The sequence below is a fragment of the Rhinolophus sinicus genome, linkage group LG10 (assembly GCF_036562045.2).
Source record: "Rhinolophus sinicus isolate RSC01 linkage group LG10, ASM3656204v1, whole genome shotgun sequence".
Classification (NCBI taxonomy): domain Eukaryota; kingdom Metazoa; phylum Chordata; class Mammalia; order Chiroptera; family Rhinolophidae; genus Rhinolophus; species Rhinolophus sinicus.
Window position 1 is genome coordinate 39,296,851 of NC_133759.1, and position 25,796 is coordinate 39,322,646.

Here is a 25,796-nt window from a genome sequence, read left to right on the forward strand (position 1 = left end):
AGCATTTTGGGTTTCTTCAGATAATTACTCTAAAGGGGGATTACTTGTCCTTCTTTGTCACTTCTTATAGCCTTTGTTTTAAATGTCTATTTTGTCTTGTATAAGTATTGCTACCTAAGCTTTTTTGTTTGTTTCCATTTTCATGAAATAACTTTTTTCCATCCCTTTCAGTCTGTATGTGTCTTTTGATCTGAAATGAGTCTCTTGTAGGCAGCCCATGTAAGGGTCTTTTTTCTTATCCATTCAGTCACCCTATCTTTTGAATGGAGCACTTAATCCATTTACATTGAAAGTAATGGTTGATACGTAGTTGTTGCCATTTTATTATTCATGTTTTTTATTTATTTAGTCTTAAAGAAGTCCCTCTAAGATTCCTTGTAATACTGGTTTAGTGATGATGAACTCCTTTAGCTTTTTCTTATCTGGGAAGCTTTTTATCTGTCACTTAATTCTAAATGATAGCTTTGCTGTGTAGAGTAATCTTGGTTGTAGGTCCTAGCTTTTCATCACTTTGAATATTTCGTGCCAGTCTCTTCTGACCTGCAAAGTTTCTGTTCATAAATCAGCTGACAATCTTATGGGAGCTCTTATGTGAGTTACCTGTAGGTAACTAACTGCTGTACTCTTGCTGCTTTTAAGATTCTCTCTTTGTCTTTAACGTTTGACATTTTAATTATCATGTGTCTTGGTGTGGACCTCTTTGGGTTCATCTTGTTTGGGACTCTGTGTGCTTCCTGAGCTTGAATATCCACTTCTTTCATCAGGTTAGGAAAGTTTTCAGTCATTATTTCTTCAAATAGGTTTTCAATTCCTTGCTTTCTGTCTTCTCCTTCTGGTACCCCTATGATGTGAATGTTGTTATGCCTAATGTCCCAGAGGCCCCTTAAACTCTCATTTTTTTAATTCTTTTTGCTGTTCTGATTGTTTTCTGCTACCTTGTCCTTTAAATGCTGATTTGATTCTCTGCTTCATCTAATCTGTCGATACCCTCTGCTGTATTCTTCACTTAAGTTATTGTAGTCTTTATTTTTGACTGGTTCTTTTTTATGTCTTCTATCTCCATTTTTATGTTTCCTATCTCTTTGTTGAAGTTCTCCCTGAGATCATTGAGCATCCTTATAACCAGTGTTTGGAATTCTGTGTCTAGTAGATTGCTTGTCTCCATTTTGTTTAGTTCTTTTTCTGGGACTTTGTTCTGTTCTTTCATTTGGGACATGTTTCTTTGTCTCCCCATTTTGACTGCCTCCCTGTGTTTGTTTATATGTACAGCTGCTATGCCTCCCAGTCTTAGCAGAATGGCCTTACGTAGTAGGTGTTCTGTGGGACCCAGTGGTACAGTCTCCTTGGTCATCAGAGATGGATGATCTAGGTGTGTCCTTTGTGTGGGTTTTGTGTGCCTCTTGTTATAGTTGAGATTGATTGCTGTTTGCATGTCACTGGGAGGGATTGGCCCTCAAGCTGATTAGCTCTGAGGACTGACTGTGACTACAGTGGAGGAGCTGTGGTGCAGGGGCTGACCCGACAGAGCAGGGTTCGCTTTAGCAGGGTTCTTGTTGTCTTCCCAATCTGCCTTTTGGGTGTGTCATCCTTGAAAGTGGCCAAGTGATGCTCCAGCCCAGTCTGAAGCTGGCCACTGGACCTGCCAGCTTTGGGACCTCCTGGGAGGGGACCCATTGCAGGCCAAGTTCAGCTGCAGTCTGTGCCCTGCCCAGGACTACTTGGCATGAGCCACAAAGCAATCCACAGATGGCCACCACTCAAACTGTGCTTGGAGGCGCCTTGAGAGGCCAAGCCATGAACCGAGGCCAGCTGTTGCTGGTGCCAGGCTGAGGGCTGCTCAACCAGAGGTACGAAACACGCTAAAGCCAGATGCTGCTTGTTGGGGTTTTGTGAACCTTTGAGAGATTTTAGGAATATCTGCAGCATGAGCCAAAGCAGGCCATTTATACGGAAAAGCCACTGGATGTGGCTTGGGTGTGCTCAAAAGTTGGGTGGGGTGGGGTCTCAGAGAATCAATAGGGCAGAGCAGAAGAAAGGTGATAGCCAGTTTAATGGAGACTCAGATTGGCGTCTGTCTGTGTCTGCATGCTGGGAGGGGAAGGGATCAACAAAGAAACAATGGTTTCCAGAAAGCTGCCCCTCCAGCCCTCACCCTGGAGCTAGACAATTCAGTTCCTCTCTGCATGTTCCTGGTGCCTTTCCAGCTGCTACCCCTGCACTGGAGCTCAGCGAGAGCAAGTGAGTCCGTCAGCAAGTCCATGTCCAATCCTTTTAAGAGGAGCTCCTGGAAGTGTAGCCACCCACCATCTCAGCTACGATCTCTACTGGTTTTCACAGCCAGAAATTATGGCGACTTCTCTCTCCACCACTGAAACTCTGGGCTGGGGAGAGGCTGGGGCCCCTGGCTCCTGTGGGCAGAGAGCTAATCAATTCTGTTTTGCCTGATTCCAACTGATTTTTGCTCAAATCAAGGCTTAAAATGTTTAATATGCCTCGGTTTATCTTTTAATAGTTCGTAGACAAAAAGCTGCCTTAAAACAGCAAAGCTGGCACCAACTTGTGAAGGTGATTTTTTGGACTCAGATGAGCTGAAGGGACTGACAATTGCATTCTAATGTCACAGAGGACAACATTTTGGATGACAATTGGCCCTTCCAGTGATCAAAGAAGATAAGGCATAGACCCAGCATTTCCCCCTCCTCTGGATGGCTTTATTTCTTATACCAAGCCCCCCCACCCCGACCCCCCGGTTATTTATGTATGGGGAACATGGAGGAAATTAAAACCTATAACCAATAATAGTGTAATGATCACTTTGGGACTCAGTTGTTTTTGGTGGCAGTTTAAAAGAAAACAACTGAAATGCTAAATTTCAAAAACATTTATAGCAAGAAAATGAAGCAAATCATTCACTGTTTCAAACTATCACAATTAAATGCCCTATTTACTTGCACCTTGGAAATTTTTGACATGTTTTATTTTAATTTAAATGCTTAAGGACGTAGACTTGTTCAGTTAAGAGAGAGAGAAGTGATCAGATCTAATCACTCTGAGAGTATTTTATCCACATATTGAGATTTATGTGAAAACCTTTACATAAACAGCCCATGAAAATGCAGTGGGGGAAGCAAGCTTGCCCCTGCATATCTTAAATTCTAAACAGTAGTATGTAAAAGTGCCAAAATTCAGTCAACTTTTTCAGCCATCCTAGCAAATGGGGTGGGGTGGGGTGGGATTCAAGTTTCCAATTACAGTTTTCTCAAACCCAGACCCAGTTTTCCTGCAATTCCAATTCAACCAGCCCCGTGGGGTGGGGGATGGGAGAAAGAGCGTGTCCTTTAGCAGCCTCTCCATTGGAACCCTTCATTTGTCATCTTAAGGTGACAAAATGGACTTGCGTGAGGGGCCCTCCTGGGCTTACAGGAGCCACTTGCAGGCCCGTGAAGGGCCTCTATCTTCTCCCCTTCAGGGCTCCCAGAGCCCGTCTTAGGGCCACACAGTAGGCTCAGGGGACCGTGCTATCATGCCCTTTGCTGAACTGCTGCACACAGCTTGTTCTAAATAAATGTTATCGTGAGGGAGGAGGAAGCTTTCCTCTATCCTCAAGGTTCTGTCAGCTCGTCTAATAATCAAATAGACGTGAGACAGGTCAGCAAGAGAACATGACCACATTTAATTACATATACATGTATGACAACCCCATATACGTGAGAGAGTCAGAGACCCCACATGTATGAGAGGTTCAGAGATGGAAAGGGAAATCAGACTTTGTAAGACATTCTGGGCTAGGGATGAGTTGAGGTTCCTTTGGGCTTCAGAAGGTCATTGCATAGAGAGGACATTTTCAGTAATTATCAGTTTGCTCGTCCATATAGGTAGGTCAAGAGTTATTTCTAGTAATAACTCTTATCATGGGCTAGGCCCCTAATTTGAATTCTTCTAGATAATTATGGGGGGGTCAGAAGCTTCTCTTGAGCCCACTGGTTCTTGGTTGCCTTTAGCTCAAAATAATTCACATACCACTAAGGCATATCTTAGGGTGGCTCATTCTGAACCCCTACATTATCATTATCACTACGCGGACCATGCCCCAGTCTCAGGAGAGGAGCCCCAAACACTGGTAGCGCCTCCTTCATCCCCTCAACACTAACTCAACTTGAGGGGTCCTCACTGAAGGAGTGCACCACTCCGCTCTGCCTGAGCTGTAGAGACCTTGTTTTAATAGATCAGGGCCTCGGGACCCCATGTGTGAAGACTGAAAGAACTTCAAAGCAGGCTGTTGAGTACCTCAGTGCCAGTGAGTCCCCGTTCTCACTGACAAGCAAGGGGCAAAGTCACAGGATGCAGCCAGGCTCACTCACCAGCTTCCAAATGGGAGGGGCCCAGAGGGGGCATCAAGGAACAGGAATGAGGAAGCTGGCTGAGGAAACAGGAAGTGGTTTGGGCAAGGCTCCTGGGAGGTCTGACACCATACAATCCAGGAATGTATTCAACTGGGGTCTGAATGGGCCCGGGGGTTGGGAGTGTGTGTGGAAGATAACCCAGGTAAGGAGACCATCAAATGTCACTGCCATGGGCCCAGGCCAGAACCCAGGGAGACAGGAGGGCCACGGTGGCAGCAAGAGGGCCTGGAGTCCTTAGGTCAACCCCCTGAGTGCCCTGAGAGCTGCACAGTGCCTCATTTGCCAGGCTCAGACACAGGACACTGGGCAGGCTGGGCCTGAGCCACCCCTGCCGTCAAGCTCAGAAGCCCTCTCCACCTTTGTTTCCCTCCACTGTCTGCTCAGCTCTTCAGGGTGGCCCCCTGACAAGCCCAGGTCCCCTCCCGCCTCGGCGTCCAGATCTTACGCTCACTGGACTCGCCTGACCTGACACTAGTTCCCAATGCCTGAGTCACTGGCAGAGCTTTCTGTCCCGCCTGAGGACACCCTCTCGGGCAGCCCATACAGATTGGGGTCCAAGGCTCAGGCTCCCTCCTCTCTGGCTCAGTCCCAAAGACTCAGTCATCTTCAGGGAGTTCCCAAATCTGCGTACCTTCCAGAAAGTTGTCAGGTACCAGGCAGACTCTTGAGTTCTTGAGACTTAACCCAGGCCTGGGAACGAGCAAAGTGGTCTTTCTTCCCTAACCTCCCATCTAAAGCCAGCATTTCAGCGCAAACCTCCAAGTAGGGAGAGTCTCTTTTCAGGCTTGTGCAAATCAGTTCCACAGTTGTGAGTTAACGTTTTAAGGAGCTTTGGAAAGAAAGAGAAGCATTAGATCAGTGGTTCTGAAAGTGAGGTCCCAAGACCAGCAGCAGCGGCATCACCTGGGAACTTGATGGAAATGCAGGTGTCATAGCTCGGGTGGGGCCCACCCTGCTAGTCAACATGCACTCCAGGGAATTCTGATGGTCAGTTTGGAGAACCCCTACTTTAGACCAGTGAAACAGTCTGCAAAAGGCTCCAGATTCTGTAGACTCTCGGTGTCCCCCTGACACTGCTGAAAAGGAGAAACCAGCGTCCAGGTACAGGGATGGAGACGGCGATTCCTGGAAGTACCAGGTCATCTCCCCAAAGTATTCTGACTTATTCTAGGTGTTAACATTGAGGGGTAAAACCTGAAGCTGAATCAAAGTGGCATGGAGCCATCAGAGATAAAAAATTAAAGTTCCCAAAATATTTTTGTTGGGAGTACTTAGGAAGGCTCTAGTGTGGTGCCTTTTACACAAATATTTGGAGTCACAATAACTGTGTTTATCTTCTTTTTCCTTCGGCAAATAAGGAAACATCTGTGGGGGTGCTGATATTTATTTATTTTGGGGTGAGCATCATGCTAGTGGAAATATTTCGTAAGTGATTATAGAACCCTGGGGCTAAAGCACGGCCCCTGAGGAGGAGTGAGGAGTTAATTGGCAAATAATGTAGACATTCCCTTCCAGTTAAGAAGACCCCAATGTGTCAACTCTTGTTTTTAGGTGACGTCATTCCAGGCATCTTGCTTCTCAATAAAACGCAAGGTGAGGCTAGTGGCAAAGGGAAGGCAGTCCTGGCAGAGGGCGCCTGGAACAACAACTTCAAATGATACTTTTTTCTGTGCCTCAGTTTCCCCTGTTTCTCTGCCTCGTGGGGTTGCTGAGAAGCCAGGAGCAGCTGCAGATTCAGGCCTCAGATCTTGTCTGGAGCCAGGCCCTTGGGAGGAATCCTTAAGTGCAGATCCTTACAAGGGCTGCCATAAACCTCCTGCCTAGAAATCCTACCGACCTAAGTGGCTAATGTGCATGATGTGAGAGAAAAGGGGGCACGCTCTGTCCTGTGATGACAGCACGGAGAAGAACAGCCCTGATAAAAACCTAAATGACAAGAGTCTGACCCAAGCGCACGGGCACCCCCGACTCTACATATTTGAGAAAAATGCTGGACACGACCGACATTTGGAGAGAATACTGGTTTTTAAGATTGGATGGAGAGAAACAAAAACATATCCAAAGACTTATACAGAAGGGTAATAGCAGCTTTTCTTGCCAAAAGAATGGAAAACAACCCAAATGTCCACTAACAGGGAATTGCATCGTCAGTGGTATGTCCCAACAATGGAACCCTCACTGCTCAGCGATATGAAGGAAGAACTAACACTCAACAACAGGGGTGAGTTTCAAAGTCACTATTCTGAGTGAAAGAAACTGGGCAAAAAAAAGAGGACATGCTGTGGGTTCACTTGTCTAAAATCCTAGAAACTGTAAACTAATCTGTAGTGACAACCAGATCCCTAGGTGTCTGTAGGGAGGGGCTGCAGGGCACCAGGGAATGTTGGGGGGGGGGGGCTGGATATGCTCACTTGATTGTGGTGATGGTTTCATAAGTGATTACATATGTCAAAACTTATCAAATTATACACTTAAAGATTTACAGTTTATTGTATATCAATAACATATCAGTGAAGTTTAAAAATGTATGGGTTGGCAATTCTGACTGTTTCTTGGAGAAACTGGTCACCTTTCTGCTGGCGTCCCTACTCTTGCTGGCTGAAATGGAAACGTACAGACTTTCGTGGAGAACTGTTGACACCAAAAGACAGATAAAGGATATTCAAGGGCAAGTGATGGGTGAGAGTGTGAGTCTAAGAGGCATGGGAAGGAAGAAATGTTATGTCATAGCCACAGTGTTATTTATAATCAACAAATGAGTGTTTTACAAACATTCTTTATGCTCACACAGCCTCGTGAGTAGATGTTATTGGACCCATGTTACCAAACAGGGAACTAAGTCTGAGGGAGATGAAGTAACTTCCTAAGGAGTGGCGCGCAGATCCAGGATTCACAATGCTCTGGAGCACTGCACTCTGTGATTTTAAACTGTGGCCATCTCTGGCTGGTATGATTGCAGGCGAATTTCACTTTATATATTTTTTCATTTTTATGTATTTCTCAAGCTTTCTACAATGAACATTAACGAGCAGTATTTTCAAGTCTTTAAAATTATAACTGCCGTGGAACAATCCTTTAAAAAGTCTTCTCCTGTAAGAATTATTCCTACAGCTCTTGGAACCTATCAAGTATCACATTCCCAATCTCTCAGTTTAATCTGGATATTAAAAGTGGGAAGTTGAGGCTCAGAGTAGGTGAGTTATGTACCCAAAATGACAAAGCGAATGCGTGGGAGAGGCAGGATTTGAATGCAGAACACGATGGGTCTAGGACACTTGTCCTTTCCACAGCACCGTATCCCCCCACATCCCACCAAATGTTTGCACAGCCCTTTTAATTTCTCTGAGGTCCCCTTCCCTTTCCAGCTTGGCCATGTGTGTACATATCTAGCATAGCTAAGGTCACTGTGTCCATCCATCATCGTTCTGTTTCTTCCTCTTCAGACCATTTGAGCAATATTTTCCGTGTTGGTACATAGATGTCTCATTCGTTCTTTAAAAGGCCATGTAGTATTTCATGCAGCTAGTGTATTATAATCACATGCTCCGCCATTCCTCTACAATGGGTCTGCAATGAGCTTTTTATAGAACACAAGGCTATTGCCAAGGAGCCAAAAAAGCACCTGGTAACTTACACTCATCTCCAACAATAACAGAGAGAACCAGAAGGGCAAAGATGCTCTGATGGTTGAAGGCAGGGTATTCATACCCCAAATCATGAAAGGGAAAGGCTCAGCAAAAGGCAGTTTTTCATCCTCAAGAAGGAAGGCAAACGGGTTTAGGAAAAAAGCTCAAAAGTATTTCCCCATGTTGATGTTTGTGGAGCACTTGTCAGCGTTTATTTCTACTTTTCAATAAAATAGCACGTTGCTTTCACTTACTATGGAACAAAGAGTATCCGCCTAACTTCTTCCTTGGGGACTGCATCTTGCCGCGTGGAAGTTTGGGGCATGTCTGAGTTAGGGAGGAGCGGACGCTAATACAAACCGATAGGACAACTGTAGCCCACCACTGTTTTTGTGCAGTCCATGAGCCCAGAATGGTTTTTACATTTTTAAAAATTGTGATAAAATATATGCGTCATTTACCATCAGCCATTTTTAAGTGTACAGTTCAGTGACAATCAGTACATTCACACTGTTGTTAAACCATCACCACCGTTCAGAACGCCATCTCCAGAACTCTTTTCATTTTGCGAAACTGAAACTCTATACCCATTAAACAACAACTCCTCATTCCCTCTCCTTCCTGCCCCTGGCAACCACCATTCTGCTTTCTGTCTCCATAAATTTGCTCTATAAGTGGAGTCACACAGTATTTGTCTTTTTGTGACCGTCTTGTTTCACTTAGCATAATTGCAGCATGTGTCAGAATGTTCTTCCTTTTTAAAGCTGAATAATATTCCGTTGTATGTATATGCCACATTTTTGTCTGTCTATTCATCAGTCGATAGACGCTTAAGATGTTCCACCTTTTGGCTACTGTGAATTATGCTGCTATGAACATCAGTGCACAAATAATCCCTGTGAGATCCTGTTTCCAATCCTTTTGAATATATCCCCAAAAGTGCAATTACTGGATCATATGGTAATTCTATTTTTCATTGTTTGAGGAACCACCATAGTGGCTGCACCATTTTATTTTATTTATTTCTGTATGTACATATGTATGTATTCATTTTTATTGAGATATAATTGACATATAACATTCTATTAGTTTCGGGTATACAATATGATTCAGTATTTGTATACACTGTGAAATGGTCATCATATTACATCTAGTTACATCAGTCACCATACATAGTTACAAATTTTTTTTCTTAGGATGAGAACTTTCAAGATTTACTCTCTTAGTAACTTTCAAGTATACTATATAGTATTATTAACTATCGTCACCGTGCTGTACATTACAGCCCATGACGTATTTATTTTATAACTGGAAGTTTGTACCTTTTGATCCCTTCCACCCACGTTGCCCATCTCTCACTACTCCCTAATCCCCAGCCTCTGGCAACCACCAATCTGTTCTTTGTGTCTGTGAGCTGGTTTTGTTAGTTTTTGCTTCTTTGTTTTGTTTTCGGTTTTTAGATTCCACATCTAACTGAGCTCATACTGTACTTGTCTTTTTCTGTCTGACTTATCTCACTTAGCATAATACCCTCAAGTCCACCCATGTTGTCACAAATAGCAGGATTGCATTCTCCAGCTTTAAGGCCAGCAACAGACAGTAGAGTTCTTCTCATTCCATCTCTCTGACCTTTCTTCTCATCTCTCATCTCTTTCTGACCACGGTACGGAAGTTTTCTGGATTCATGTTTTCAGACTCAGGTGATTAGATTTGCCCCACTCAGATGACCCAGGATAACGGTTCCATCTCGAGGCCTGTAACTTGAATCACATCTGCAAAGTCACTTTTGCCATGTAAGTTAACATGTTCACAGGTTTTCAAGATTAAGGAATGGATATTTGGGGGGAGGCCTTTAGTCTGCCCCAAATCATTAAATTTTACATGCCCCAAAGCCACTGCTCACAGCAAGATTTCTTAAAATTGTTTCTTTTTCTTTTTTTTTTTTTTGCTCCCGATTCTTTGCTTCCCAAAGAAAGCCATAACTGCTTTTGCACTTCTCAGTATTCACCTTCACAGGCCCAGCCCCTGGGGCGCCTCCTTTATCCTGCTGCCCCCTTCTTCCTGGGATTGGGGAGGGGGAAAGCCGCAGGAGAATCCCCCACAGCTAGCGTCCGCCTTCTGCTGTAGGAAGTGACCACCGTTGAAACCGAGGTAGGGGCTGTGGTGCGGCCCACAACTGACCTCACGCGGGCGGTAACAGGCTAAGGCACCTGTCTTTTGGAGGCTTCTGTTGCCCCACAGATGACTAGGGATATGGATCCCCAACTTCTGTCCCCTCCTAGACGACCTTGACCTGCAGCGAGGACACCAGTTCTCAAAGTCCCAGCCCGTGCCCCCACGAACTCTAGAACGACGTTTTCTGCAGCCGCCCCTCCTCTCCAGCCCCCCACTCTTCTCCCTTCCGCGCCTGGCCCCTCGCAGGGCACTGCCGCTCTCCAGCCTCTGCCCCTCGCTGTGACTGCCCCAGGCTGCCGTCTCCATGGCGCCGGGCTCACGCGGGAAGCCGGCCAGGCCAGCGACGCAGGGACTGTGCCACCTGGGTGAGTGTGGGGCGCAGCACCGGGGCGGGGAGCGTGCCCCCGGAACTGTGTGGCCCGTGGTTAGCTGCTCCGGACAGGAGTTGGGACCTGGGCTCCACGGGACTGTGCGCGCCGCACGCCTCCCCATTCCCCACCCTAGGTACCCCGTGGGCTCCCACCCGGACTTGGGATGGGGGGGAAAGGGCGCCCCGCAGCTAGGTGTGTCCCCGCCTCGAGTGGGTTGTCAGGATTCTTCCCGGAATGTTTTGTCATTGTTGCGTGCATTGCAAGCTCTGGAGCAGGAGCGAATGCAGCCTGCCCCTGCCCTCCTCCTTGTCCCCTGGGACTCTGAAGGGGAACCCCAGCTGTTGGCACGGGGTGAGCGGGGCACTCAAGCGGGCCCTTCTCCCCCTCCTTCTGGGAATTGCCCCTACTCTCACCCCCAGGAAAGTCACAGTCAGATGAGGGAAGAAAACTTAGCAGAGTGGGGCACCAACTCCTTAGGCTTCCAATAAACATTCATTAATGAACCAGCCAATCGGGGCTGGTCTTGAGCGCCTAGGTGGTTGCTAACCTGGGCCACACAGTTACTGAATATGGGAATGACATAAAGAAATGCTCGTGATAAACTATGAAGTGAGAAACTCAAGGTTTAAAAGGGTCTTAATAGAGTAGTTACAGAACGTATGTGTGTGTGCTTTTGTAAATATCCAGAAAAGGCTAGTGAGAAATATTTTATGTTGTAAGCAGCAATATTGTATAGTACCTGTCTTCGTCTCCCGCCCCCATAATAAAATACCACAGACTGGGTGGCCTAAACAACAGCAATCTATTTCTCACAGTTCTGGAAACTGGGAATCCAGGATCAAGATGCCAATAAGGTAGGTTAATGTTGAACCCTTTTCTCTTGGCTTATAGGTGGTGGTTTTCTAAACAGCTCGGAGACAGAAGAGGAAGCAAGAGAGGGAGGGGAGAAAAAGGTGAAGGTGGGGGGAGAGGGAAGGAATGGACTCTGGTGTCTCGTCTTATAAGGGCACTAATCCCAACATGAGGGCCCCACCCTTATGACCCCATCTAACCCTAATTACCTCCCATGGGTCCCATCTCTAAATACCATCACGATGGGGGCTTCACATGTGAATTTGGGGAGTTCAGTCCATAACTGTACCTTACAGGTGGTACCTTAGAATGGTTAAGAATTTGGGTTCTGGAGCCAGACCGCCTAATTTGATTCCCAGCTGCCCCACTTACCCAGTGTCTGCCCTCAGACAAATTATTTATCCTTGCTGTGCCCCAGGCCCCCCACCCCAGTGCTTAGTACATGCCAGGCTCTGTTCTCGGCATCCGTCATGTACTAATTCATTATTCCTCACAAGTCTTCATCCTCCTTCTCATCCCCATGTTACTGAGGAAAAAGCTTTTCAGGTGTTATTTCATTTAACCCTCACAAATACCAAAGAGGTAATATTCCCACCCTTTTTACAGATAAAGAAAATGAGGTTCAGAGAAGTGAAGTCCATTACCCACCATCACCCTACTACTAATTGACAGACACAGGATTTAAACCAATTCCTCTTGACCCAAAGCTTCCCTCTTCCCGCCTGCATGGTCTCCCATGGTGCCATGCCAGTGTTCGGCAATTGCCTGATGATAAGCATCACCTGGGATGCTTCCAAAAAATAATCATGGGAGTCAGCAGGCCCAGCTATGCTCTCAGCCAGAGCAAGTCCCTTCTTTCCCTTTCTGCTCAAGACCTCGTTTTTGTTACGTGTAAAACAAGAAGTTAGACCAGATTCGAGGTGGCCAATAGGTTCTGGGTAGCTGCCGAGTTTGGTGACTGTGCAGCAGCTTCCTGGAGCACAGTCATGAGCAGAATTCTGAGGCTACAGCAGGGTAACAGCCATGGGTGGGGGAGTGGGAGGGTGAATAACCCTTCTGGTTCACCCAGTGCTTTCCTGGTTTTAGCCTTCAAAGTCCTGGGACAATTGGTCCTCCTGGTGATGGCTTTCCTGGATTAGACAACCTGAAAAGTCCCAACCAGAGCTGTAATATTATGACTTTCCCTTACCCCAGTACCTGCGTGTCTACGTTCTGCTGGGTTCATTCTCTTTCCAAAATGTTTTTCACTTGTGATGGGAGAATTTATTTTGCAGCAATAGGGTCCTAATACAAGTGTGAATTCATTTGAAACTGTGAACTACTTTCATGTAGCTCACGTGGCATCTAACAGATGTCGATAGCTTTCCTTTGAAAATTTAAAATAGCCCAAAGTGCCCTGTAAGTTTGCAGTGCCTCCAAGCACCTCAGTACACAGTTTGGGAACTGTGGCTCTGAGATACAAAGCAGTTCTGGAGGTAAAGAAGGATATTAAAGAATGACAAAAGGCGGGGTGGCCAGTTAGCTCAGTTGGTTACAGTGTGGTGCTGATAACACCGAGGTTGCCAGTTCGATCCCCGCATGGGCCACTGTGAGCTGTGCCCTCCTTAAAAAAAAAAAAAAAAAAAAAAAAAAAGACCAAAGGGTAGATGCCCCAGGAAGATTTATAAATTCTAAATTTGTAGGCACCTAATAACAAAGCTTCAAAATATCTAAAACAAAAAGTTATAGAATTCATAGCAGAAGTAGACAAATTCACTTTTAAATACCCCTCTCAATAACTGATGGAATAAGTGTACATAAATTTAGTAAAGATAAATGTAATAGGAGACCACTGTAGAAATGTAAACAGAAGAGTCACATGATCTGATTTATATTTGAAAACCATCACTCTGGCACTATGTGGGGAGCAGACCTCAGGGGGGCATGCAGGCTGCTGCAGTCTTGCAGGCAGGGAAAGAAGGGCAGTGGTAGCAAAGAAGTTATATCCCTCTTGACGTTTGCTTTCTAAACAGCCCCTGCCTCCTGCCAGTTTCTTTGGGATGCTCCTTTTTGATGTAAGATAATAAATACATTTTTGGATAATCTCTAGCTGGACACTTTCCCAAATGGGAAAACTCTAATAATTCCCATAAACCTTTGCCTCTGTGAACCCAGTTCAGAGACCCCACATACCTTAAGTTATCACGTGGAAGGACCCTTTGGGACTGGATAATTAAAAGGACAAAATCGGTACTGATTGGGTGACTTCCTGTAGCCAGCTGAATAATAACATCAAAAATAACAATAAAGTTTATTTAGCACTTCCACTTTGTGCCAGGCATTGTGCTAAGTGCTTTATAAATTTATCTCACTTAATCCTTATGACAACCAAAACCCATTTTAAAGATGGGGAAATAGAGGCTTGAAGAGGCTTCATAACTTATCTAAAGCTACCCAGTGAGTCAAGTGGTAGGGACAAGACTAAAATCCAGGTCTGCTCCCCTCCAAAGCCTACATTCTTAACCACTATGATATACTACCTGGCAAGAGTTATGTCTATAAAGAGAATTATGCCATTTTAAAATCAATATGTCCTTGGTAATATTTAATACCCACCATTAATGTTAAATGTGTTCCTTTGTAATTGAGTTCCATGGGTACAGCCCCCATTTAAAGAATCTAAAAGAAAGTACATGGATCCATGAATATAGAAATTAGAAATTGAATGATTCCACTCAACTGTCTTCTGTCAATTCCTTACTCCCATTTTAAGATTGATGAAGCACTTTTAAGATTTTCAGAGAAGGGTGTGCAGCAATACTTGCCAATTTTTAGGGAAGGAGGTGCAATCTGCTTTTTAAAAAGATATTTGTGTGTTGGGTTTCAGGGTAAGTTACTGTTTGCAGAACCGAGGCGGAATCTAACACTATAAAACAATGCCAAGAGAAAAGGAAGGAAAACGAAAAAGTAAAGGAGCACCCCTGCCAATCGTTCCAATTCTTAATAAGTTCCTGCAAACTTATGAAAAGCACTGTGCCCAGACTCAGACGTCCGTGTGTCCAGCCATCAAAATGGACTTGAAAACCAGCATCAACAATGAACAGATTCTCAGGAAGGTGAGTGTATGGTCTCCTTCCCTCATTCTTCTCTGAAGTGAAACAACTAAGAGTTTACTCCCAAGGAACATGGCTCTTCAGTACCTTCAAGCCCAGAACTGGTGGTGTCGCCCCCTCTGTGTGTTCCTGCCTGATTGAATTCCAAAGCCTGGCTCTGGACCACGGCCCCGCTCAGCACTTCTGCCTTGCCGCTCCTACCACCAAAACTACCCATCCCAGGGCTTCCTACAGGCCTGCCTCCTCTCACACCACTTCACATCTGGAATGGCCAACCTGCCCCTCCTTCCACTCAACATCTGGAAAGTCCAGCTCAAAAGCACCACGTTTGTCATCGTTGCAGAACCTCCATCCCCAGCACTCCAGCGACCCCACTTGCCCCCTGCAAGTGCATGTCTCCTCCCCTTGACAGCTGATGTGTCCGTGTCATCAGTACAGACCTGCATTACCATGTGTCCCATCTTACTTGGAGTGAGGTCAGCAAACATATAATTCTGACTCCAAAAAGCACTGGATTTCAAAAAAAAAATCTGATGTCATATTTTTTTCTGAGATTACATCTAAAGATTGGGTGTGAAGGGAAAATAAGAGAAGCCAACATGAAACTAAAGGGTCAGCTCTGGGGAAGGGGCACCCGGTAGACTGGCAGCGGGGAGTCTAGCGCCCAAAGACTTACTGGGCAGCTTTACAACTGTTCTATCACCTGCCCAGAAACACGGTCTATGTTTCAATAATCAAACACCTGCTTTGTTCCTCAAATGCTGAGTGCTAAACCAGACAATGAATAAAACAAAAGTGGATAGAGACAGATACTTAAGAAAAAATCAAAAGATCATTATTCTAAGGTGACTTTGACCCAAATCCATCCCACCCATATTTTTCCTGAATGTGTTTTTGGGGATGGGAGGATAATTACATTGTGCTCCACACAAAAAGAACCTCCTCCAGTTCCTTTCTAATCATCTCTCTTTAACCTGAACTTCCCCTTCCCAGGGCAGCTGTCCCCTTCCCACTCCCCTCTTGTTCCTTCATCCTCTGCCTCTCTACCTACCTCCTCTACTCCTTCTTCCCCATCTGCCCTTCTAGCTCTTTCTAATTCCATCTTTTGCAGCTGCTTCTCTGGGCTCCCCGCTTCATACACGTCTCCCTGCTCATCCTAGTGGACGAGCTTCCCAGAGCCATCCTTTTTGTGGTAAAATAATTACAAATTTATTTTTTGTACTGTAGTTTTTATAATTAGCCTCCATTACTAAATTATAAGGGTTAATCATGAATCTTGTTCAAATCATAAATCTTGTTCATATAATCCCTTCAGCAATGTTTTCCAAACACTTTTGATTACAATCACCATCAGAAATGCAATTAACATCATGACCCAGTATATAAGGATAGGTGTGACTCAGTATGACCATAAGGGCTGTTTATGTTGGGTGAGTTACTTTGGTTGGGTCTCTAGTTTGATTTTGAATATTATTAAAATAAAAGTCTCATGAGACAGTCGTTCCTTACTGCATAGGATACACTCAGATAATTTCTTTTCTTTCCTATTTCATGAAAGAAAGAAGAAAAAGCTGGTTGCAACCCACTAGATCAATTTTCTGACCCAATAATGGAAACATCTTTGCCCTGTAGGACTTTTCATGGAGCTTTGCATATGGCAGGAACTTCATAAGTTTGTGTTGAATGACCACCCCAATTTACACCTGTTCCAAAATTAAGAACTATTTTAAATGTTCTTTTAATGTTGCCTAATGACAATATTCTTTCTCTACATATTCAGATGCATGTATGTGTCTTTATGATGTCCACCTGTAGTTGTTTTTTTTTTTTTTTTTTTTTTTGCTTTTTTACACTACAGTTTGTACTTGTAAGACCTGAAGACTCCCTGCCAAGCATCCTACCAATTTCCTTGGAACCTCTGCTCATGACGATCCGAGATGAGTGTTACACACTGGTGAAACAGATCTGCATCTGGGGCTTTCAACTGAGCAACCCAGAAGTTGCCAGACTAGTGAGTCATGCATTTAAAAAATGTTTACTTAATTAACCTTAACATTGAATATAAGCATATTACATCATGTGTTCCAGCTATAATCATTTGTTTGTTGACTGACATGCTCCAAGGTATTCTCTAAAAAAAGAAAAACAATGTATTTTTAATGAAACATTTCAGACATTTAATGCAAAAATAATAGAACTGACATCCATGTACCCACCATTATGAAGTATAGTTTTTTAGGGAATAAAAATTGCAGATTTTCCAAATACAGTAGCTAAAGCTTCGTCTCACTTTTCTACAGCTGCCTCTCACTTCTTTTTCACATCTACTTCCTAGAGGTACCATGAGCCTAAAGTCAATGTGCATCAATCGATCAACCTACTTTCGTGATGCTTTCAAAGGGAAAGCTGGCTTCAGGCCCCTGCATACTACTGTAGGTTTCCACTTTCTCTCACTCATTGGTCATATTCCTCACTAATCTGCCAATCAACACATTTTAAAAGATATTTTTAACACTCTTAGAAAAAAGCATAGAGGAAAAGTTTTATGATACTGGATTTGGCAGTGATTTCTTGGATATGACACTAAAAGCACAGGCAACGAAAGAAAAACTAGATGACTTGGACTACATCAAAGTTTAAAACTTCTGTGCATGAAAGAACACAACAAAGTGAAGGGCAACCCACAGAATGGGAGGAAATGATTGCAAACCGTATGTCGGATAAAGGGTCACAATCTAGAATTTTTAAAGAATGCCTATAACTCAACAACAACAAAAACAACCTGATTTAAAACTGGGCAAAAGACTTGAACAGACGTTCTCCAAAGGAGACCTACTAATGACCAATAAGTACACAAAAGATATTTTCAACATCATTAATCACTAGAGAAATGCAAATCAAGCCACCAGGAAAGACCACCTGATGTTGACTAGGATGGCTACTATCAAAACAATCAGAAAATGACATGTTGGCGAGGATGTGGAGAAATGGGAACCCTTGTGCTCTTCGGTGGGAATGTAAAATGGGGCAGCCACTAAGGAAAACAGTATGTCAGTTCCTCAAAAATTAAAAATAGAACTCCCATATGATCCAGCAATTCCACTTCTGGGTATTCACCCAAAAGAATTGAAAGCAGGGTCTCAAAGAGACATTTGTACACTCGTGTTCATAGCAGCATTATCCACACACATAGCCTAAGGTGGAAGCAACACAAACGTCCATTGACAGATGAAGGGATAAACAACATGTGGTACATACATACAATAGAATATTATTCAGCCTTAAAAAAAAAAAAAAAGAAATTCCAACATGTGCTACAACATGGATGGACCTTGAGGAACTTAACGCTAAGTTAAATAAGTCAGTTACAAAAGTACTAATACTATGGGATTCCACTTATATGAGGTGCCTAGAGTACTCAAATTTATAGAGACAGAAAGTAGAATGGGGGTGGCCAGGGGCTGAAGGAAGACCGAATGGGGACTTAGTGTTTAGTGGGTACAGAGTTTCAGTCAGGAGATGGATGATGGTGAGGGCTGCACACCGTGTGAATGCACTTAGTGCCACTGAACTGCACACTTGAAAATGGTTAAGATGATACATTTTATATTGTATGTATTTGACCACAATTTGAAAGTAAATTTGAAAACCTATTTTACATTTATAACCAGAAATGTTAGTCATTTTTATTCAGAAGGTCCGTCCGGGTACCCAGTCCATTCAGGCCGGAAATAGAATGCTGTCCAAGCATGTTAAAAGTGATCCGTAACAGTTCCTTAAAATGAAGCACTCTCGGTGATCTGGAGGCTGCTGACAAATTCTATCATCGATGGCTGTGGTCTTGCCCGCAGCACTGCTGGTGCCCCCGGAAGTGACACTGCACACTGCTGGTTCAGATCTTTGGGTCCTGGTCCAGACCTCTTGAACATGAGCAGAGGTGATGGCATGCCACATTGGCTCCTCTGGCAGAAACACAGCTTGAGAAATCCAATCCAGCCCTCAAACGAGGCGTTCTCTTATTAAAGAGGCCTCAGGCACCAGCTCTGTAGTTAAGGTTGCAAGTGCTTTTTTATTCTCAGCCAAGGTATAATTTGGAATCCTATCTCTGACCAACATGTCATTACCTCAAAAAACCCCAAATCTTGCAAACCTCACCAAAGCCTCTTTTAGGCTTAAACTCGGAACTAAAGGACCCTCAGGTTGTGGTGATTCTAATTGCTAAAAGGTGGCCTTCCTGATTTGTAGCTTTCAATGCTCTTTCCTGTCAGTTAGGACTGTGACAGGGGTCATTTGTTACCACAAGAAATGACCTTGCCTTTGACCCCTCCATTCAGGAACTGAGAGGACGTGAGATGGCTTCAAATGTTCACATGTTGCCACCAGTCCAGATGCTTGAACGTGAGAGGAACCTACTTGCTGAATTTGCACAGCCCAGTTCTGAGCAGACCTCTAAATCCTAATAATATCTGTAACTATGAATATAAATAGTTTATGAGATAATTTAATTATTATAATTTTTACTAATTATAACATTGGTACAGCAACACTTCTCTACTAAAAAGAATACAGCCATAGGAGGATAAAAATTTGTTGGTCAGAGTATCAATATCTATATTAGTTTTCTATGGCTGCCGTAACAAAGTTTCACAGATTGCACGTCTTTCACAACAGAAATTTATTGTCTCACCGTTCTAGAGGCTGCAAGTCTGAGCTCAAGGTATCTGCAGGGTTGATTTCTCCTGAGGCCTCTCTCCTTGACTTTTAAATGGCTACCTTTTCTCTGTGTCCTCACATCTTCTTCCCTCTGTGTCCAAATTTCCTTTTCTTAGAAGAACACCAGTCAGGTTCCTTTAGGGCCAACCCTAATGACCGCATTTTAACTTAGTTACCTCTTTAAAGTCCTGATCTCCAAATACAGTCACATACGGAGGTACACGGAGTATAAACTGGAAGGGGATGCAATTCAGCCCATAATAACATCTAAAAAAAGATGCTACAGTATATCTCATCTCATCATAAAGCTTTCTGTTTCCCACATAGTTCTTCAATAAGTCTTCATTTTTTAAGTGAAATTATTTTGTTTTCATGCCATTTTCTCCTCGGGTCATTAGAGAGTTATCTTAGAAGCAAATATGCGTAGGTAATGAACATAATTGAGTTTTAAGTAACATATTTAAACACACAGCATATTAGTCTTTATTGTGTAAGCGCTTTTTTACCTTGCATTCTTAGGCTCTGCTTCTGGAATTGAAGGGACATACCACCTGCCCACTAACCACCCTAGAACTCATTGATTGCAAGATGGATCTGTGGTCTCTAGGGAGACTTGGGCAGGCTCTCCAGTTGAGCAGTTTGCATTCTCTTGTCCTCGATTACTGCAGGTAAGGCTGGAATGTGGAGTTCTTTCAAGGCTCTTCCTGCTGTCAGCTGGGGGAGACAGAGGCAGGGGAGGGCAATGTCCCCTTTCCTTATGTCTCATTACGTCATCACTGAAAGGGGACACTCTAAAACCGCCTGAGAGTTAATGTTCCCGAGTAAATGTTAGGGTTCTCAGAAAGAGTCTATTCATTCATTCTTTCAACAAATATTTGTGGAAGGCCAATCTGTGCAAGACACTGTGTTCACTGGCAAGGAAGATGCAAATATATGTAAGGAATGCTGCTGTCGCAGGAAGTCGTTACACAGTAGAGAGGAGACATGATCTTGATTATGCAGAATGCAAAGTAGAAATCTGAATATCACCAAAAATGTCCATGGACATTTGGATAAGGGAAACCACAATTCTCTAGGTGATGGGTCAATATTGACCAGGAGAGGAGGTGGGAGGAAAGGTCTGGTGCTCAGGCAGAACACAGCAAGTCCTTCAGAGGGCTGGGACCCCAAGTGTGTCAGAGAGGGTCAGGGGGTAATAATTATAATAGTAATAATATCCGCTAATGGGGCTTGAATGCATGACAAGCACACTGCATGAATCATGTAAGTAATTCTCCCAGCGTAGATAAATATGTGCCATTATATGTAGATGTAGGATACATAATGTTACATAGGTATGTGTACCATTTCTATCCTTTGACTGTAGATGAAGAAAAACTCAGGGGGGTTAACTGGTTTGTTCAAGGCCATTCCACTCTTAGGGGTGGAGCCTAGATGTGAATCCAGCTGTCTGAACCGTAGCCCACCTCTGATCCATGACCCTAGGTTGCTTGGGGTATATCATTTACCACCCATAAATAATGTCAGACTGCTTGTGTGACCTGGGGTAGGTCATGTAACCTCTGTGATCTATACGGAGATCTTCTACTCCACAAGTCTATGATTCTGTGACTCTTCCCATGGAGCCAGGTGGTGCCTTGCACGCAAAAGGCCAATGGGCTGTGAAGTGAAAGAGACATTCATGCCTGAGAAGTGCCACCACGGCAACACAAAGGCCCCATTGAAGAACTAGGGCCCTAGTGGTGACGGTGGACAAGCCCATCAGCAAAAGCTGGGGGAGAGGAAGTATTCTGTGGAGGTTCTCCAGGTTTCTGAAATGCTGGAGGAGCCTTAGTCAGCGTCTCCTAACACAGGGCAGCCGAAGGCAGAGGCCTCAGGACACCATGCAGTAGCTGCAGAATCGGCTTGGGAGTCTCCCCAGCTTCCCACACTGCACTGGGCAGAACCAGTCTCACTACTAAGAGACCCCTCCAGACCCCAGCTCCTGCACTGGACCCAGACACCTGCACTGGTGTAAGGAGAGAAGGAAGAAAGAAGGAATTCCCATCATCAGGAAACAGCTTATTTTAATTGTCAGTGGAAATCCTGCTGCGGCTAAGACACCTAGAGTTGTCAGGGTTGGGACTCTCTACCGCGACCTCAACACTGGTAACACTGCAGGTTACCGGCCTCTGGGACTGGAGTTCTCTCCTCACTGTCTTCCCTGATGGGCTGTGCAGTCCACCAGGCAGGAGACCCTTCCTTCTTATGCACAGCTGCATCCCCACCATGGTAGCTGGCCCTCAATAATTACTTGTTGAATGAATTAAAAAAATTTAAAAGTTATTTCTGTTACTATGACGCCCCTCGTTTTAAAGTTCAAGCCTTGACATTCTAAATTCTCTGAAGATGTCCCTTCCTCTCACTGACCCTCAGTTTCCTGACCTAATACCTACCCCTGAGGCTGTTGCTGGCATGAATGTACGATGCATGTGATTTCACTTTGCAAACCCCAAGGACGGTGCACCGACAAGGTGAGGAGCCGCGCAGGGCCATGAAAGGAGGGCCCAAAGGTTGAGCTTTCCTGGACCTGCTCTGGGCGTACTTTAAAAGGTCCTCTCTTTACAGAGTCCTGGTATCACTGGAGTCTTCCCAGGCTCCTTCATCCCTGCCAGCTGGGCCATCTCTTCTGTCTTCAGATTCAGAGCTTGCTCTCCATCCGCTCCCTTAAATGGGTACTTCAAACCATCCTCTGCTCTCTTTGCCCAGGAGGCAGACTCTGGGCCCACTGTCCTGCCCCCCTGCCCTAGTCGATCCCGTCCACCCCAGAGCCAGCCCTGGCCCTGGAAGCCCAAAGTGAGGGTCAGCAAAAGTGCCTCTAACTGCCCTGGGAGTGCCTGAAACTTAACAATCGGTGGGTGACAGAGATTTTAAAAGTCACAAATGTGTGTTTGTCATTTCTTTTTAGATTTGAAAATGAAGAAATGGAGAATATTTTCGCAGGCCTGGAGAACAACCAAAGGCTTCAGGACCTCAGTCTGCGCTACTGTGGTCTGGGACCTCAGAGCGGGCTGAGGCTGGGCTCAGTCATATGCCAGAGTGCCATTTGGTGAGAAGCGACCACTGCTCCCCAACCCGCATGTTGGCGCTGTTCTGTCTCGAGTTATATAACCAGCTATTGGCAGAGCCTACTAGCCCATGAGTTCCCCTGATTTTTCATTGTTCCTAATCATCTTTCCTTCTCTTCTAGTTATGTTTGTTTTGTTTTTCTTAAGTATAAGAGAAAAGTCCTTTAGTTGCATTTGAGAATCAAGGGTGTCATGCTAAATGCATGTCTCTGGCCAGCTAACATGGTCACGAGGTTTATTTTTTATGACATGGTCTATTATGCACCATGATTATTTATTTATTATTTTATAAGTAGGTCTACCATAATTATTTAAATTTATGAGGTAAAGACCTTAAACCCACATTTGAGAAAGTAGAATTCACATCAAATGAATAGTGTATTTGGCCCCTCCCCCAGTGAGCTGCACCTTGATGGCAATTACTTGGAATGTTCTGGAGCTCTGGCCCTCCTCAGACCTATAGCAGAGTACGCAGAGATACAGGGGAAAGACCAACCGGCCACCACCTCACCGGACTCCAGGAATCCCCCTCAGCCACTCCAAGGTAAGCACTGGGAAACTTGGCCTGAAACTCTGCTGGGACCACCTAAAAGAAGGAAACTTAGCTTTGCTATTGAAACTGACTTTCCCCTGTGGTCAATGGAGAGTCTTCTTCCTGAGTAGATATGGGAGCAGCATAATGGACCCCCAAAGATGTCTTTGTCCTAAGTTTCAGAACCTATGACTAGGTTACCTCCATGGCCAAAGGGACTTTGCAGGTATGATTAAATTAAGGATCTTGCAGTGGGGGGATTATCCTGGATTATCTGGGTGAGTCCCGTGTAATGAGAATCTCTATAATAGGGAGGCAAGAGGGCCAGGGTGAGAGGAGATGTGACAATGGAAGTAGAGACTGGAGTGATGTGAGGAAGGGGCCATGAGCCAGGAATGTAGTAGGTGCCCCCTAGCTGCTGGAAAGGGCAAGGAAATGGATTCTGTCCCAGAGCCTCCAGAAGAAACGCAGCTCTGCCTACACCTTGACTTTTGCCTCTAAGACCCATTTCAGACTTCTGACCTCCAGAACTGTAAGGTAATACACTTGTGCTGTTTTAAGCCACTAAGTTTGTGGTCATTTGTTACAGCAGCAATAGGAAATTAATACAGCATGTTAATCAGAATTCTTTCAGTTAAAAGTGAAAGCAACCCAAACAAAATGAAAGATAAATATGCTCATACAACTGTCCACAGGTGGCGCTGTCTTTTGAAATGACTGATTTCGGGAACTCAAAGCATGTTGTTAGGAGAACCTGAGTTTGCTGCTCTTGACTTCCCTTCTGAGGGTTGGCCTTCTTTCCCAGTGCAGACAGGCTTCCTACAAGCAGGAAACAACAGTTAATGTTGTTTAGTCCCAGGGCTGTATCATCATGACTTGTAATCAACCAGAAAGTGTGAGCCTCTTTCTTCCAGTGACTGTGGGTCAAATCCCATAGGAAGGCTCTGGTTGGCCCTCCTTGAGTCACATGCCTACATATTAGACCAATCCCTATAGCCCAGGTCATTGGACCAATCCCTATAGCCCAGGTCATGGTAAACTATGATTGGTCAGGACTGATCACACACCCATTGGGGTGGTAGAACACTGTTGGGCAGTCCTACCAGAATCACAGGATCTGCAGTAAGGAAGTAGCAATCCCCCAAAGAAGTAGACAGATGAAGAAGACAGATGCAAGACAGACGAGAACAAACAGCTGATTACTCCTCTATAAAAGGCCTATCATTTGTTTTAATGGATCTCAAGTACACATATTCATAACACATTTTAAAGCTGACTACTTTCAATCATTGGTAACAGTAAACGATAGCAGGTGGTTAATAGTACAGACTTAGAGTCAGTCCTGGGTTCAAATCCTACTCCAGCTGTGCATGATTTTGGGCAAATTGTCCAATTGATCTAACTTCAGTGTCTTCAGCCGCTAAGTAAACATAATGGTAACTACCATGTTTCCCTAAAAATAAGACCAGGTCTTAAATTAATTTTTGCTCTAAAAGACGCATTAGGGTGTATTTGCAGGGGATATCTTATTTTTTTCATGTACAACAATCTACCATTATTCAAATACAGTCATGTCATCTTCTTCTGGAGCATCGTCATAACGTACTAAATGTGTCCATCTGTCTGACGATCTTAACTGGGGTTTATTTTCGGAGTAGGTCTTATTTTCGGGGAAACACGGTACTCCATAGCATTTAGTGAGGATTAAGTAATATAACGTAAAGCAGTTAGGCCCAATGCTTTACACATAGTAAGTACTTGAGGATGTTAATTATCATCATCACCATCCTCCTTATTATTATAGCAACAACCACCTTCTCCTAGGAGAGTGAAACCTTGAAGCCTGCTGGTGAACACACTCACTCTACTTGCTGGGAAAAAATTAAGATAAAGAGCTCAAATCTAACATACAGCGTGGTGACTGTAGTTAACAATGCTGTATTGCACATTTGAAAGTTACTAAGAGAGTAGATCTTAAAGGTTCTCATTGCAAGAAAAAAATTGTTGACTGTGTCGTTATGGATATTAACTAGATTTATTGTGGTGATTATTTCACAATATATACGTATGGTGAATCATTACATCATACACCGGAAACTCATATAATGTTCTATGTTAATTATATCTCAATTTAAAAATTGAGGTATATTATTTACTGACTTGCTCTATAACAAAAAGAGCTGAGGTCAAGGCTGCTTTGTGGAAATGAATGCAAAGAGCTTGTAATGAACAGATTTGTAAATGCAATGGTTATCCCCCATTTAGGAACTTTCAGGTATCAGAATTATATAGGTTATTTGTTGAATTTGATAATTCAGTCAATCCAATAAATATAGAAAAGAAAGCTGGAAAACAATGTTTACTATCAAATATTACTTTCCTTCTGCTAGTTTTACCAACATTCCTGTCAAAAGCCACAATCCTATTTATGAAGCCCTGTATTATAACTCTGGGATCTAAATAACTAAGTGACTCTGTGATTTTTGAAGAAATCATTGGATATATAAAAGCACCGTCTCAAGGGACTTTTGTGTGGCAGGCAGGGACAAGGTGTGAGAGGTGTGGCATTAGAAAGGTAAAGAAGTGACAGGGGGGTGGGGAAGAAACGTGAAGTTCTCCTATTCTGGTTATTCCAAGTGGTGTCTGCTGAAAGGGGCATTAAGGCTTCCTCTTAAGGGTTCTGGATGTGTTTTCCCTGGGAGCCAAGAAGCCAGGGTCAGAGCTGACCACAGAGAGTGGCTACCCTGTCATTCTTCGCAGCAGCCTTGGACAGGATGCAGACTGCTCCAGCTGGGCCATGCCCTGCGGTCAGTGGTCAGCATACAGAACCTCTTTTAAGTTCCTCTCATGATTCAGGATCTCAGCAACAACAACAAAACCCACAGCAAGTACAATTCAGGGTTTCTCTTCCTCTAAGGCGAACTG

The 25,796-nt window shown here is 44.1% G+C and overlaps 1 protein-coding gene across 3 annotated transcripts in view; it reads left to right on the forward strand.

The window, feature by feature from the left end:
- The first annotated feature begins 11,340 nt into the window (after positions 1-11,340).
- The window catches only part of LOC109455192 (uncharacterized), a 35,330-nt gene continuing 20,874 nt past the window's right edge, over positions 11,341-25,796 (forward strand). For 2 of the 3 annotated variants that reach the window (XM_019746580.2, XM_074312938.1), the window contains exons 1-6: positions 11,341-11,429; positions 14,294-14,522; positions 16,378-16,530; positions 19,752-19,900; positions 22,180-22,320; positions 22,738-22,883. In XM_019746580.2, the coding sequence (XP_019602139.2) occupies positions 14,343-14,522; positions 16,378-16,530; positions 19,752-19,900; positions 22,180-22,320; positions 22,738-22,883 (769 nt within the window). In that variant the 5' untranslated portion in view covers positions 11,341-11,429; positions 14,294-14,342. Of the gene's footprint in view, positions 11,430-11,465; positions 11,529-14,293; positions 14,523-16,377; positions 16,531-19,751; positions 19,901-22,179; positions 22,321-22,737; positions 22,884-25,796 lie in introns of those variants that run through there. The other variant, XM_074312937.1, reaches the window with a different exon arrangement.